General features: G+C 40.9%; 3 protein-coding genes across 6 annotated transcripts; 1 reads left to right on the top strand and 2 right to left on the bottom strand.

Moving 5' to 3' along the window:
- Positions 1-161: 161 nt before the first annotated feature.
- On the top strand, positions 162-1,793 carry LOC108110998 (phosphoglycerate kinase). Its single transcript, XM_017220307.2, is given in 4 exon segments — positions 162-353; positions 401-509; positions 601-955; positions 958-1,793. Coding segments are annotated over 4 exon segments (1,353 nt in total). The 5' UTR covers positions 162-186; the 3' UTR covers positions 1,680-1,793.
- LOC108110997 (hepatocyte growth factor-regulated tyrosine kinase substrate) lies at positions 1,712-5,164 on the bottom strand. The gene is made up of 5 exons (XM_017220306.2): positions 5,026-5,164; positions 4,761-4,845; positions 4,445-4,709; positions 3,822-4,196; positions 1,712-3,486 (listed from the first exon to the last, which is right to left on the bottom strand). The coding sequence occupies exons 1-5, from the start codon at positions 5,054-5,056 to the stop codon at positions 2,008-2,010; spliced, it is 2,235 nt and encodes a 744-aa protein (XP_017075795.2). The 5' UTR covers positions 5,057-5,164; the 3' UTR covers positions 1,712-2,007.
- A 264-nt stretch (positions 5,165-5,428) lies between these two features.
- LOC108110977 (ATP-binding cassette sub-family G member 1) lies at positions 5,429-15,579 on the bottom strand. 4 transcript variants are annotated; one of them, XM_017220285.2, is made up of 11 exons: positions 15,176-15,579; positions 9,110-9,359; positions 8,063-8,352; positions 7,732-7,877; positions 7,393-7,631; positions 6,848-7,155; positions 6,615-6,783; positions 6,452-6,552; positions 6,234-6,389; positions 5,962-6,170; positions 5,429-5,899 (listed from the first exon to the last, which is right to left on the bottom strand). In XM_017220285.2, exons 2-11 carry the CDS (start codon positions 9,198-9,200, stop codon positions 5,761-5,763), a joined length of 1,848 nt encoding a protein of 615 aa, XP_017075774.2. In that variant the 5' UTR covers positions 9,201-9,359; positions 15,176-15,579; the 3' UTR covers positions 5,429-5,760. The 4 variants fall into 4 exon arrangements, with proteins under 4 accessions (XP_017075774.2, XP_017075771.2, XP_017075772.2 ...); XM_017220282.2 differs by having other exon boundaries at positions 15,255-15,579; XM_017220283.2 differs by having other exon boundaries at positions 15,271-15,579.
- Positions 15,580-15,922: the final 343 nt, after the last annotated feature.

The raw sequence follows: 15,922 nt of genomic DNA, 5'->3' as shown, positions 1-15,922 counted from the left end.
AATCTAGATTTAAATATTTAAACAACTTAATTTAAATTAAAGATATATTTTCCAACAATTTTATGGCTCGTATTTAAGAAATACGATAAAGACGATATAAGTTTCAAACGGCATTTGTTATAAACATCGAATTTTGATTTTCAAGTCAAATCATTTTTTAGATTTTCTTAGCAAATTCTTTAAAATATGAATATTTTCCAACGTAACTCATTATATTTTATAGCTAAATCGGGAATCAATAAAGTTCCGTTTTTACGATGTTTAAGCAGCAAAGAGTGTAGTGGAAATGGTAAGCAAGTTAAGAAACTGAGTTTGAAAAATGTCGATGTAACTGGAAGAAAAGTTTTTATGAGGTAAGAATCACTCGGAGATGTCCACTGTTTTATAATTATCTTTTTAGGGTTGATTTTAACGTTCCGATGAAAGATGGTAAAATAACAAACAACCAGCGTATTGTTGCTGCCCTTCCAAGCATTAAATATGTTTTGGATAAAAAGTGCAAGTCTTTGGTGAGCTTAAAATATATTACATATAGTAAATAAATTTTTATAAAATTTTTAACTATATTAACTATTTTTGTTCGATATAATCCCTTCTCAGGTTTTGGCTTCCCACTTAGGGCGTCCTGATGGCAAAAAAAACAAGAAGTTCAGCTTGGAGCCAGTGGCCAAGGAGCTGGAGAAGGTGTTGGAAAAGCCGGTTTGCTTTCTAGACGACTGCGTCGGTGATCAGACCCTGGAAGCTCTGAAAGATCCATCCGAAGGCAGCGTTATGCTGATAGAGAACCTTCGATTCTACGCCGAGGAGACGGGCAGCAGCAAGGACGAGAGCAAGAAGAAGGTCAAGGCCGATCCCCAGAAGGTGAAGGAGTTCCGATCCAAGTTGGCGCAGCTGGGCGAGATCTATGTGAATGATGCCTTTGGAACCGCCCATCGAGCTCATAGTTCAATGATGGGGAAGGTTACAAAGTGCGTGCTGCCGGATTCCTTTTGGACAAGGAACTGGAGTACTTTGCTAAGGTGCTCCACGATCCTGCAAAACCCTTTTTGGCCATTTTGGGTGGAGCAAAGATAGCTGATAAAATTCCCTTGATTACCAATCTCTTAAATAGCGTATCCGTTATGATCATATCCGGTGGGATGGCATTCACCTTCCTTAAAGTCCTCTACAATATGGAGATTGGAAAGTCCCTCTTCGACGAGAAAGGATCCAAAATGGTAGACGATATAGTCTGCAAGGCGAAGGAGAGGAATGTAAATATACTTTTTCCGGTTGATTTTGTAATTGCAAACAAGATAGATCAGAAGCCGGATAAAATTGATCGAGTTGATGGCAAGCAGGGCATCCCAAAGGAAATGATGGGTCTAGATCATGGCGAGATGTCTAGCGCGGTGTTTTCGGGCGCCATTTGTGCATCCAAGACCATAGTGTGGAATGGACCGCCGGGATTATTTGAAAACGAGTTGTTTTCCCAAGGCACCAAGTCCATGTTGGAAGCTGTCATCGGAGCCACAAAGAGAGGCGCTACCACGATTGTGGGCGGAGGCGATACTGCCACGGCTTGTATGAAGTTTGGAGGAGCAGACAAAGTCTCACATGTGTCCACCGGAGGAGGGGCTTCTTTGGAGTTGCTGGAGGGAAAGGTCCTGCCTGGAGTGGCTGCTCTTTCTGATGCCTAAATTTTAAACCTATGGAGAAGTCCAAAGGCTCATTCAAAATACAAAGTTATGTTTTATTTTGGAATAACATTAGTTGGTTAAAACTTGATAAAAGAGCGGATTTCGGCCAAAACAGATCTCATATAGTATTCTCTAACTGTCTTTTGTCTCCATAAATTTTGTCTAAACTTAAAATTTAGCAAGTTTCTTTCTCGTAACGAAAACTTTTCGAATAGTAACTAATAACCGCAATGAACTAAAAAAAACATATATTTTTGGCATAACAACCACACGAGAACTGTTTGGCCTAACTCTTAAAGGTAATACAAATGGAATAACACTTTGTGGATTAATCGAAACTAATCAGTTCCGCCGTGGCTGGCTCTTCAGCTTTAACTGGGGCGGGTCCGGGTTCGTTTTGGGGAGGAGCAGGAGCTGCAGCCACCGCTTGGACTTGGTTATTGGTAATTTCGGTGGCTGGTGGTGCCTGTGGCGCCTGATTTGGCAAAGCCGGATGCTGCTGAAGCATCACGTGAGCGAGTTGTGGTTGTGGTTGCTGAACGGAGTGTTGCTGTGGCGGTTGACCAGGAATTTGCTGAGGCTGTTGGATTGGCTGGGGCTGCTGTTGAAACGGCATTTGTGGAGCCTGCGCGATCGGATGCTGTTGTGCCTGTTGAGCTTGGGGTTGTTGTAAGACGGCTGGATTGTTGCCAAATTGATTTTCGGGCATGGGCGGCATCATCTGGGAATTTCCAGGCGGAGCCGGTTGCTGCATTAATCCCCCGGGCTGCTGAAGATTCGGCGGCATCGGCTGTTGCATTGACGGATTGTACATGCCCGGTGGAATTGCCTGAAATTGGCCATGTCCGTTAGGAGCCGGACCAGGAGCCTGTGCCAGATAACCCGGTACGTATGGATTATAAACGTTGTTAAGTTGATGCGAGGGTGAGCCATGTTGGGGCACTGCAGATGGCGGCATGTAGGGGAATGGTGGGGCAGACTGACCCATCAAATACTGCGCCTTTTGCTGCTCCTGGCGTAACTGCATCTCGCGCTCCTGCTCCTGGATGCGCTGCAGCGCCAATTGACGTTGGTACTGCAGATACTCTTGTTTCTTCTTGCGCATAATGTCCAGCTTCTGGGCCATCTGCATCTGTCGCTGGCGCTCCTGTTCCTCGGCGATCCTGCGCAGCTTTTCCACGTGCTCCTGTCGCAGTTGATCCAACGCAGCCCTTGAGTCCTTGATCTGGGTAAGCTTGTCCTGCAACTGCTCGTACCACATGCGTTTGTCGTCCATCTCCTTGATGTAAGACAACTGCTGGGAGTGCAATGAAGTCAGAGTCATGAAGAGTGTCTGCACGGAGGAATCGTTGGAGATGCTGCGGCCACGACTAGAGTTGGACTTCATACGGTTCACAAAAATCTCCACTTGGGTGCGCATATTGGCGGCAAATTCATCGATCTGCACCTCATCGGCGCTCTTGGCCTGCAGGGTCATTATCTGCTGGGGCTGCGGCGTCGGTGGCATGGGACTTGGTGCCGATGGACTTGCCATCGATGAGGATTCGCTGATCTTGCGTTGCTCCCAGTAGCTACGGTTCAAGTACTTGGCCAGCTCCGGATTGGTCGCCTCCTCTGGCTGGTGGTGGTACTCCTTCGGCTCGGGTGGTGCCTCTGGACTGGGAGATCTCTGTTGCATGCGATAGGCGGCAGCTGGCTGGGACTGTTGCTTAGGCTTCTGCTGCTCCGCCTCCGATTGACTAAGGGCCAGGGCCAGCTGGAGTTCCTCCTCCTCTTTGAGTTCCTGCTCGGTTTTGCGGGCTGGTGTCTGGAAAGTAAATATTTTATTTTTAATCATTAACACCTTAATTTATTTTAACTATTCTTGTCCTATTTCTAGTCATATTTATTTAAGGAATGATTAATTCTTAATAGAATTAATTAAAGTTTTAAATCAAACTAAACTCTTCTAATCTATAACCATTAAGTTACTTTTAGAAAATGAATTCTTTATTATTCTTTCTTTATCTTTTCTTTACTTTCTTTACTTATTTCTGATTAAATTAAGTTGAATATGACCGATCGGAAAATTCAGAAGCATGAGTAATTGTTTATTAATCTGTTTTTATTTGATAAACACAACTGCGTTTTAGGATTACTCACCTGCACTTGCTGGGCCAATGTGCTGTTCAGATACTCCGCAGGCAGATCGCTGTCCGCCGGTCGTGTTCCAGACTTTCCACCGCCACCTCCGCTTGTCGGACGTTGAAGAGCAGCGAAGCATCCATCGCACACACGCACTTCCTTTTCGATTCCGTACTTCGGCAGTGGACACTGCTTGGCCGTGCATTGGCCACAGAACACCTGACCGCAGTTTCTGCAGTGATGTTTTCGGTTGGTAAAGGTGAACTCCACCCGACAGCGATGGCACACCCTGCCATCCGCCCAGTTGGGGGCCGTGTCTGCCGTGAACATGGCGTCCGCTTCTCGCAGTTCCGGGAAAGTATGCCCCTTAGCCTTCAGGATGGTCATTGTGTCCTGGGAAAGATGTGATTGTTAATTAGGGTAAGAAATTTATGGGGCAAGTCTACTAGGGATTCCTCCTCTAAGCTTAGTTCCTCCTCAGAGCTCATTTTGTTTCAACTGATAACATTTCACTGGCTTTTAGCGCACAGCAAACAGTTGTTTTCTACTAATTAAATTAAAGCTAAAAGGCAGGGCTGGATTTACGTACTGAGGGTCTTTAAGTGGGGCAAAAATTAAAGATTATACGACAATAAACCCACCTTGATGGCCTGGTATTTGTCCGAGGAGCGGAAGGCATTGGCCCAGGTCTGCACCAGTTCCAGCATCTTCTGGCGAACGTTCTCATGCGGTGTGGACTCCAGGAAGCTGCTGAACATCTCGCAATTCTCCTTGGTGAAGACCTCCTCGTGAACGGGGGCTCCGCAGTTCTTTACGATGCTCTCGAGGACCAGGAGGGAATAGCAGGACGAGTGCGGATTGGGCGAGTTCATCTTCTTCTTGATGGCAGCAAAGGCATTTTTGGGACTGTAAATTAATGGTTTATTACTTATCCATTTTGGTTGTTTCAAAACTTACGTGACATCCTTCTGATTGATCTCATCGCAAATGAGGAGGATGGAGGGCCAGTCAGGCTCCAGGCGCAAGTGACTCGTGGCATTTTCTGCAATGGAAAGTGCGTAATTACTCGACCTTTGTGCATTTATCGCAATCTTCAATTGTTTGAGAGTTCAATTGCCTTGTTATTGTTACTTCTTACAAGTTTTTTTTTTTTTTTTGTGAGTCACTTTTACTGCCCAAACGTAGTTTCTTTGGTTCATTCTTTGATTTGAAGTTAACTTACCTAAGTTTTTGTCAAAACTTGATCGAAACATGATTAATGTGCTTTCTCACAGCTTCTTGTCGTTGTTTTTCTAATATTATTGGACTAAAATAATTATTATTGTTTTGCAAGTGCAAAGAAATTTTTCTGCAATGTTCAAAGGTTGCCACACTAAAGTAAAATAAATATTTGTATAAGGCTGCCATATTTCTGAAGAGCTGAGCAACGCAATTAATGAGTAACTAAAAGCCCTAACGCGTAGAGGTTATATTGCAACGGTTTTAAAAATGCAACGGTTTTTTGAAAATAAACTTTTAATAAAGGGAACTTAAGTAAACCGTAGCGAAAGGCTCAACATTAAGCAAATAAAGCATAAAAGTTAAGATAGCCAAGTTTAGAGTTTCAAAAATTAAAACAGAAAATGTATGACTTAAGCATCTTTTTTATTTCGTTTGCTCATACAGGTCTCTCTTACAAATAGGTTAACTAGACAATTAATTTTACAGAAATATACATATATAAATGTTAGTTTATCCATACATAAACAGTATAAAAACTACGATTCGCTATGCTTAGAGGTTGCCGCAACAGTTGGCATTGGCATATATTGCAATGGTCCGTTGCATTTGTTAAAGTATCACACGCCGATATAAAAAGTTGGGTTTACTTGCAACTAAGCGATATACATAAGTAACATAAAATCACATTCGATTCAAATTAAGCCGAATACTAAAAGCAAACACGCATAGCCCCCATTCAGTTCGTCTTGATCTTGTGCTTCAACGTAAAGTAGGCCAAAACCTTGAAGATCGCTATTTGGATTAGGATCATAATGATATTGTGTCCAAAGTCGCCACCCTCCATTCCAAATTGTCGCAGAACAGTCACAGCGTTTCTGAAATTATTAAAATTTATTATTTTACGTATCCTATACAATTTTATATAGCTTTTACTCACTTGAAGTGGCAATAGAACTCTGTGGGCGGGCAGATAAGCTGTCCCCTTTGGTTGCCATATAGCGAGATTACCATATTCTCCAGGGCATACCGTAGTGGCGATATATAGGCCATGAATCTCATGGCAGCCGGAATGTGGTTTAAGAGGATCAGAAAGCCGGAGAACATTAGCATACAAGATGTTGAAACGGCGCCAACGAAAGTTCCATTCTGTGATGGAAGTTTATGATAAAGAAGGGTTTTTGATATTAACTTAAAGAGTTAAATATTTACCACAGGATTTAGCACAGTACCCAGGAAGACGCCCAATCCATCTGCACAAATGGTAACCACCACCGCAGTCAGTAGATACTTAACAAATCTATCCATTTCCACAGGCTGGTCCGTCATCAGATATCCTATCGTTATGTACACCGTGGAAAAGATAATCTACAAAGGTAAATATTAAAAAATGTGATTATGATATTTCTTTATATGGAATATGTACTCACATGAACTGGAGTGGAAGTGATAACGGTGGCAAGGTAATAGGTTCGCAGTTTGTACCAGTTGTTGAACGTCTCCTTTCTAATGATCTCTATTTCAGCGGGATCTGTAGAAAGTAACTAATCATATAGAAAGAACATTCAGAAACATAGTCACATCTCTACTCACATCTCAAAATGCCCGGCATGATGGTGGTGTACCATAGATATACGCAGTGGATCATGATCATGCCAACATTGGATATTTGTTTAGTGGCATTGCTGCCAGAATCGCCGAAGAACAATCCAATGAGAATAGAACAGAGCACATGAATCCCAAGTTTGAGATAGGTAAGGGTCTACAAGAATAATATAACAAGAATCAAATATTGTTTATTTAATAAAAGTTTTCTATAAACTCACCCAATCCCTGAAGAACTGCAGATGACAGCGTCCGATGAGCAGCCAAAGACGCATATACTCCGTGGGCGGATAAGTGTGCTTGGTAAGATCCTTTGATGATTCCATGTTCTGGATTTCGATCTTCTGAACCTGCACCTGAACCTGCCCAGGCGTTTGAGATTCGTTGAACTTGGCCACCTGTGTTTCGCTGGGCGGATCGGCAGCCTCTCCCTGCATTAATTGCTGATCGTATCGCCACCGGTTATCCTTGGCGGCTTCTGCCAGAGTCTCCGTCTGATCACCAAAATCCCCATTCGCACATTCCAGCACTGAAATAATTAACACCTTTAATGACTCTGTTTGCCACTTATCATGAGATCGATTCTCGAAGGAGGATGCACAGTGAAAATATTTTGTGTATCTTTAAAAAAAAGAGGACTGTTATAGTAAGATGGATAGGAAACTAGTGATTATAGGAAGTGCGACATTAAGTGCCCATTAACTGGCATGCTGAGGTGAGTAATCACGAGAAGGGAAACGCACAAAGTTGGGCTGGGACTACTCACGGAAGTCGGCGGGATTATGGTAGGGCGGGCACTCCAGGCCAACGCTGCTGAGAAACATGACCGTGTTCTGGGGCGTGCCCTGGTAGGTGCAACGACCTGCGCTCAAGACGTAGATCAGGTTGAAGAGATTGTAGATGTTGGTCGACGGCTGGTGGATCGTGCACACGATAGTGCGTCCCTCGTTGGCCAAACCGCGCAGCAGCTGGATGGTGTCGAAGGAGGAGGAGCTGTCCAATCCACTGTGGGAGATCAGAATGAAGGGATCCAAGGTCAATGAATGTGTCAATCTGGCTGCGATCGTATTGAACTGGTTTCGAGGACAATGGACCTCTCACTCACGTTGTGGGCTCGTCTAAAAATAACACTGCGGGATTGTCTATCAGCTCTAGAGCGATGGACAGGCGCTTCTTCTGGCCGCCACTCAGGTTGGAGCACTTTGTCTGCCGCGTCTTCGTCAGCTTCAGCGAGTTCAGCAAGTAGTCGATCTGTAAATCATACGTCAATTAGTATTTTTCCCTTGATTGTGCACTTGAAAAATTTCATTTCTTTTAAAAAAGCAACTATTATTTATAATGTTAAAAGAATAGACATGACTATTTCGTAAGCTTTAAGGAGTTGTTTGTGGGAACAAAGCCAGAATTTTCTCTCAGTGCATATCCTGTTTACTAACCAGAGTTCGCTTCTCCTTCAGACTGACGCATTTGTTGGAGATTTTAAGTGTTGCCGCCATCAGCATCGTCTCCTCCACGGTGAAGTAGGGAAAGAAGTGATCATCCTGCATTATATAGCCGCATAGCTTGCGGGCCTTTCCGATTTCTATCTTTCCACTGACTCCAGTTTTCGTCAGACCCGTGAGGATGTTCATTAGACTAGATTTACCAGCCCCCGAGGGGCCCATAATGGCTGTCAATTCGCCTGACTTGAAAGTCCCTGTAATGCCCTTTAGCACTGATTTCTTTTCTGTAAATTAAATTGAAAAGAAGAATCATTAAAAAAGGTAATTAGAAAAGGCAAAAGTAACTTATATAAGATACTAATAATGTAGAACAGGCACCTATAAACATTTAATGAGAGTTGACTACCGGCTAAGGTTAAATGTTTTACGATCCTAAGTTCGTTACATTTTCAGGTTGCAGTGTACTAAACCCCCTTATGAATTACTCAACCTTCTCCCATTTCAAATATTTCTCATATGGGGAGTAATTAGGCGGCTTGCAATAAGGTTAACAGGCCAGGAGCCATGAAAAAAGGCAGCTTAAATACAAAAACCCTCATATAATGTGCACACATTATAAAACAGAAGCAATACACATTTTGGATGGGTCAATCTAAAAAACTGATTACTTGCTCTACTTAGACCCATGTGCAATCTTATAATAGCGATAGCTGTCTGCTCTATTGACTTTAGATTATCAAGGAATAGCACCTGTGGTCCGGGTTCTTTTCTTCCGGCACACTTTCGGTGCTAATAGAGATAGTAAATTTGCTCTTGAAACTAATAGGTAGTACTTGGTAAGCAAGAATCAACCTTTTTTTTATAGAAAGCTCACATATAGAAGTAAACATTTTTTCTTATATTTTAAGAATGAAATTTTCTTATTTTGATGATGAAATTTTCCTCTGATCTATGCTATTTATATCTAGAAATATAAAATAAAAGAAACACTTTCGGGTTTGGGCTTATCCCAACTAATTTTAGTTATCTTAGCCCTCTTACCTTGCTTCTTGGGTACGTTGACCTGGTAGACGAGATCTTCGAAGTGAATGTCGATGCCGTAGACATTCTTCAACAATTTGGTGCTATCCATTTTGTGTGTACTCGTATTATTCCGTAGTATTTACAAAACGTTCTTGCTGATTTATTTTGGATGCTTATTGAAATTTATTAGCTTTGCTTGCTTGCTTTGTACATTATTTACACATATCAAATTCGACGGAGAGCACTTTTAAATTGTTTTCGAAATGGACTGCGTGGACACAACAATAAAAATAACAAAAATTGTATTATAATGGATTACAAACCACCTGGTTTCGGGTTTGCAATTTGTTTGGTTGCGGGAATCAAAATTATATCATCGGCCAGGTAACTTTTGTAATAAAGCTAAAAGCCCTTACAGCGGCAATTAGAGCGCGACTTGAACCGTGGATTGACCTCAAAGTTCGTGAACTGTCGAAACCGAAACTGAAAACCGTCAAACCGTTACAAGTTTATATAGCCTTATTTAAATTTTCTGCTTTTAATTTTCTTTCAGGAAAATAAAAATAGGGAAATCTCTCGCGAAAGGAAAACAAAAACTGTCCGCTCTGCGCATGCGCCCCCGTTGGCAGACAGCTGATAACTGCGGAAGAACTCGCCGCCGACTGAAAACGATGGGGCCTCTGCCGGCGTCGACGCAGCGCACAAGCTAAAAGCAAAATACTAAAACAAAAAAAAAAAAAAAGAAATAAAAATTATAATCAGGCAGAGCTTAGCACATTCGCATATCAAATATACTACTCGGCAATGCAAAACGCGCTGGAAGTCAACAATCGAGCCGGCAGAGTGGCGTTTAATTTCAAGTTTAAGTCACGCCGATTGTCGCCTTTTACTCGTTTTCATTTTTTTTCATTTTGATTTTGATTTTTGGGCCGCCGAGAACAACGGACAAATTGTTATTTCAGTTTATGACTTAAGCGTAATAACAAATCACTCACACCTGTGTATATGCCAACAATTATCAAAAATATAATCTATGGGCCAACGTAAACTGAACCTAACGAACGGCCTTGCCCAAAAACCAGAACATCTAACACTCATGTGTGTACACAAAAAACCAACTAAAAATTTATGTGCGAAATACCATTCTTGTGATTTGTTCAGTTCCAGTTGTAAACAAAACGTGGTTGGGGGAATTTAGGGGAACTTTCGTCGATTCTGAATGCCCTACGATTTGATGTTAGTAAGCTTTAGATTTCCCTCATATCTATTTAAAGTAAGTTAATATTCAAATATATATAAATCTTAGAAAAAGGCAAGTCAACTAGAAAATCCTTTAGATTATTTATTTATTCGATTTTGAAATATAGTTGTTTCACACCCACAAAAATGTGTCACATCAAAGCTGAAAATCCAGGTTTCATTTAGATTTTTAACTCGCACTTCTCCACTTGCTAATTTCAAAGAACTTCCGCAAATTATTCAATTAGTCATGGAACACGTAGCTTAGTTCTAGGGAAAACACCCACTACGTGACTTTCGGTTTCTCTTAATAATATACCCATTACAGGTTGTAATGATCTCGGGAATCAAGCTTGGGGAAATTCGCTGAATAGAACTTGCCCTACGAGTAAATTTAAGGAATGGCTTGTTTATTAGTATGCAAATGGTGTAAAGTTGGAAGGGAATATTCTCCCCTGAAATACTAATTTCCCTTTACTATGCTGACTCAGTGAATTAATATGCCTTAAATTTCTAGGCTAGGTGATCAAATTCACCGCAACAAGTATACAGAACAAATAGTGGTTCAAGATCGCCGGCTTTGCAACACCGCCAAAAAGTAGCAGAAAAAAATGTTACGAAACAGAAAATTACGAAATTACATCAAAGTGTTAAAGCCGTTGAAAATTGACTAAAGACGAAAGAGAACGTTGCGGTGGTCAGTTCTTAGAACAAGAACTACATTGTTTGACAACGACTAAGGAAAAAGCGAATCTGAATAGAGTTGTAAGAGGTGTAAAAGCGAATGGGCAATGCAATTACAGTGGTCATCCAAATAATGTTTCACAAAATATAATCATTTTGAGTTAGGAATGGCTTTTCCAGTTTCGTAGCTCTGCTCTTCAAAGTTATTAAAAAAAAACAATTACTTTTAGGAATTAAGGCCAAGTCGATTACAACTGCATATTATTCATATTTGAGGAAAAACCTCGAAAAACCTAAATGCCTCCATAAAACTGACGGCTTCTAATTTCGAAGTGACCCCTGTAATTGCCGTCTGACTTGGTCTTTTTTTTCCCACTTTGCGAATCTTGTGCCATGGAAATCCTTCTTTGAATGGACAAAAGTGTGTCTCAGTTTGGCGCTTTAGAATTTCATTACGTGACCGTTGATTTAATGGCTGAAGATTTCTGTACGCCACTTGGCTGGACACAAAAACCTTCGCAGCGTAAACAAAAGTGATGAAAACAATACGCAGGGAAGCGGTGAGTAAATAAATATTTTATATACTCGCACAACAAAAATGAGGTTATCATTATGATACACCACTTATAAAGAGCCAGCTGTCCGAAGCTCCCATGGTTATCTATTCGCTTCGACAAAATAATGTCAATTAATAATAGCGGTGCTACCTTCGCCATTGGAGCTCCTGACCCGCAGGTTTGATAGAATTACAAATGCAGCCGACTATCATACAAAACGGCAATAACAAATAATAATAATAATAATAACAATAGCAATAGCAACAACGGCGACAGGTTGAAAACACAGACATGTCTTGGGAAGGCAAACACTTGTGCTCAGAACTCTGGAATGCCACTTGCTATCAATTAAAATAAATTGTAATAACATTGCCTTTGACTTTTCCACATTTGAATTGAGTCATTCTGGGTGAATCTCCCCATATGCCATGTCTGCATAATGTATTTCAGTTTGGCTTAGCACAGAAATCTATTTATAAATGGGGTATTATTAGGGGAAGTTTCCTAATATATCTTGTGGTTATGGAAGTTTTAACTTTAACGAGAAATCATAGCGGGAAATATACATTTGTTCTTAGAAAAAGTAAAAAGGTTTCTTATCTAAGGTCTGAAGACTATCTATGACATTTAGTACTATTTATCTAATTGATATATAGCTTTTTGATTTCAAAGCCATTTTGATTTGAAGGTCATTTTGAATCTATTTCATTCTAAAAGACATTTCATTCAACTTGATGTTAGATTATTTAATAAAATGTTTAGATATTTCTAAACATCAATGAACCTAGCTATCAATTCATTGGTTCGCTGAATTTCTAATCCATTTGCCGTCATGACTCATTCGCAAGTACTCCCACTAAGTGGAACCGTTTCCAGCTATTAATTTCTGTGATCCAATCTAGGTAACCAGCTTTTGTGTTCCGGGTGGCATGAAAAACAAAACAGATGCCAGGCATAGTAATACGTTCTAATCTTTGGCTTGCATAAACAAAACAAATCGCATAAACAAACCGGCAAGTGCTGAAAATTAAATTCTTGGCTCATCAATTGGAATGGATTGTGGGATCGTATGGGATCGGAAAAACGGAAAAGTTCCTGAACCCGGTGCACGTGTCTGCGATGAGCACTTGTGCACTTGTGCAATCCGAGTACTATTGCGGCATTCAGGTCCGTGAAATTAAATAACATAAATAATCGCATAAGCTGATGCTATAACCGCCTACTATGCCTGCTATCAGCCCTTCGTGATTTACCATCCGGGAATTTGCATTCGATTAGCCGCTATTGCAATTACGTAATACCATATATGCAAATATATAGTGGCTCATTCATGCGGCGATCTTGACACGACGTTTACACTGAGAAGACACTGGGCTTGGGCAATTATCAGCTGTCAAAACTTCAGGAAAGGTGTCAAGTTTTCATCGGTTCTGTCAGCAGATTTAGTAATACCTTTTGAAAGCTTGCAAAAAAAACAAACAACATTTCTGAGTATGGACGATGAACCCTGTTGCAATAATGCCATCGGTGGCATTATTGTTGAGCTACTGTACTCGGAATTTTTACAACTTTAACAAGGTCTTTGGTAAATGGCTTAAACTTAATCTTTCCGGTCTTTCTTTTATATTGCTGACTTTATATAAGAAACTTGCGTGTTGTGCAAACAACTTCTTGTGGCAACATTGTTGCTAATTATGGCCATAATTGCTCATGTTGTAAGTTTTTAATTGGCTAAATCGATGAAGCCCGTTAGGATGCAAATTTACAGGTTATCTAACAACTTCCTAGTTCTAGATCTTTAAAGAAATAGACTTAGCGGAATGCATTTAAGTCGTTGATCATGATTAATCATGATAAGTTTTCATAAAAGGTGTTATTAACCAATCAGTTTTCTTTTTCCTTTATGCAACAGAAAATCATTTTGACCCTAGGAATGATAACTTCGTCTCTCGTCTAGACTTCTGCGAAGGGAAAGCGCAAAAAAACCAACTGCCCCATATAGATAGAGCTTTTGGAAAAACAAACTTTTATTCCAGCGAAGAGATAACAGCGAGAAAGTCAACACAATGCTAGACAAGAGAAGAACACAACTGGGAGACAACGAGTGACGCTCATTCATGCTTTTATAATCCACAAATATAATTCTCCTGTCGCCCAGCTGAAGATTCCGAACCACTTGGGGGCACATTCTCTCACCCATACTACATACGACTATATCGCCAAGAGATATAACGAATAAAGTGGCGGCAAGGTTAGACGAAATCAAATTATGCTTTTGGACTACATTGTTGGCTCGTGATCATCTAATCCACTGATTAGAGGAATCCAAATTCAAGGCCAGCTGGCCTGGAAACTAAAACTCGGATCGGATTGGATCGAATTGAATCGCTTTTGGTGTATAGTGTGGCTTGCCTTTTGATTAAGTTCAATTTTCATTTCCTTAGTGCAGTTGTTCTGGGACCGATAAGCCGTTTGTTTGCCCTAATAGATGATAAGGAGGGTCAGGCTTTTGCACAGCCGCACCCTTACGCCCACTAACAAGCACATAAATGCTCTATGTGTCATGTGCACAGAGAGAAATAACTTAAATAACTTTCAATTACATTTTTTAGTATTCGAATGTAAGCAAATTAACTGATCCTTCAAAGTAAAATTTAAGATTAAAAAAAACTAAGAACTCTCTAAAAAAAACTTTTTAAAACTCCTTCATTAATTTAAAATGCAAATTTCCCTCGAAAGGACCAATTTTATTTGATATTTCTTTCTCTGCATGTGAAATGAGTGACTTTGTTTGCACTTGTGTTTAGATTGGGGCGCGAACTTGAAGCCCCATGCAAAGCGGTGGGTATTGCATTACAAATTGTACTTTTCCACACCACCCACAACACCCGCCCAACCACCAAGTGGAGCCTGCTGCCCCATATTCTGTGGCGGTGACAATGGCATAGTGTTGTCCGCGAGGGTGGGGCTATCTTGGCATTGGTTCAGTGCTGTTCTGTTCTGGCCATGTCCGTCCGCTCTGGTGACGGGTGATATCATCATCACAATTTGGCAGGGCATAATCGCTGACTAATAAAATGCAAATAAATACTCCAGTTTATTTGATCAAGACGCCCGAGGAACCGAGGAACGAAAAAGCCGCGAACAAGTCCAAACATTTGGTCGTTAAAACCGACGACACACAGGGCGTATGCGTATTCGTAATAGTTGGCAATGGCATTGGCCGCATTGCGTAGCCGAGATGTATTCCCCGTGAAAGATTTTCCGACACATCCAGGCACCTTGCCTGCCCACCGAAATAATCTCCAAGTGAACTGAACTTTGATCTATAAAGATTTGGCCGAGTATAAATTGTTATGCCTCATTTGTTGATGTGTGCCTGCGCTCTATTTTCAATATGATTTCATTACAATAAGAATAAGACCCACAAACCGAGGCGAAGGCCCCGAAAAATCGGAGCACAAAACCAGAGGAACGTGCCAAAAATTAAATAGAATAAGAAATAGAACACAGCTGGAAATTAAAGCGATTCCCTCCAACAAAGTTCAATAAGGTTGCATTTTCGATTTCGACTTTTGTGGCATAAATTTGAATAGATGGATACCAGGTTTTCCATTTGCGTGCGTTTTTTGATTCGCTGATATATGATATAAATGCTTTTTGTTTCCTTTTTGCTGACTCACACAAACTGCACTCAACTATAAAGAACATCAAATGTTGCGATCACAACAATTTTGGTATTCAAATTTTTGATGTTTATGTTGTTTTCTCTCACACACCGAAGGCACAGCTGGCATTTAATTGTTGCCGGGAAAAAAATACAAAATTTATTTATAATTTCTGAGAATATGCAAAACTTTTGATTTGTAACACGCGCGTAGAAGAACCGACTATATACCGTATATATATAGCAGATATATGTATATAAATATCTGTGCAAGAATATATACGTTTCTTTGCTCGGACGTGGGCAAAACGCTTCCGAATCGCTCGAATTGCGACGCGAGACTGAGGCGACTTTCAGACAGCGACTGGCTAAGTACAACGCAGGCCGCTCGAATAGTTTATTTTCTGAAACGTCTGCCGGCGTAGTACGGTTGTATTGGATCGAGGAACAGCATGACAAATGCCTATGTCGCCTGTTGGCCAGAGCCCACTGTACCTAATGTTATTAATAAAAGCGGTCTCTCAGAGCTTCTTCGAGCGGAGGCCCCTCATTGTTTATGATATCCCGCGTGATTTGTGTGGCGAATCAAATTCGATTCTCAGTATTCTCTTAGACTGGGACAATGTGCAAACTGCATATTGCATTCTTTGAATGCACTTTAAAAGGGTATGGGAATTTTCGGAT

Source organism: Drosophila eugracilis, unplaced genomic scaffold (genome assembly GCF_018153835.1).
Source record: "Drosophila eugracilis isolate 14026-0451.02 unplaced genomic scaffold, ASM1815383v1 contig_2152, whole genome shotgun sequence".
Taxonomy (NCBI): domain Eukaryota; kingdom Metazoa; phylum Arthropoda; class Insecta; order Diptera; family Drosophilidae; genus Drosophila; species Drosophila eugracilis.
This window is presented reverse-complemented; position numbering and strand designations above follow the sequence as displayed.

Coding starts and splice junctions, on each gene's coding strand:
- LOC108110977 (XM_017220285.2), bottom strand. CDS start 9,200: ATGGATAGCACCAAATTGTTGAAGAATGTCTACGGCATCGACATTCAC. Junction 6,390..6,451: donor TCACTTCCACTCCAGTTCAT/GTGAGTACATAT, acceptor TTACCTTTGTAG/ATTATCTTTTCCACGGTGTA. Junction 6,171..6,233: donor GTACTGTGCTAAATCCTGTG/GTAAATATTTAA, acceptor CTTCCATCACAG/AATGGAACTTTCGTTGGCGC.
- LOC108110997 (XM_017220306.2), bottom strand. CDS start 5,056: ATGTTTCGATCAAGTTTTGACAAAAACTTAG. Junction 4,197..4,444: donor ACAAATACCAGGCCATCAAG/GTGGGTTTATTG, acceptor CATCTTTCCCAG/GACACAATGACCATCCTGAA. Junction 3,487..3,821: donor CATTGGCCCAGCAAGTGCAG/GTGAGTAATCCT, acceptor TTTACTTTCCAG/ACACCAGCCCGCAAAACCGA.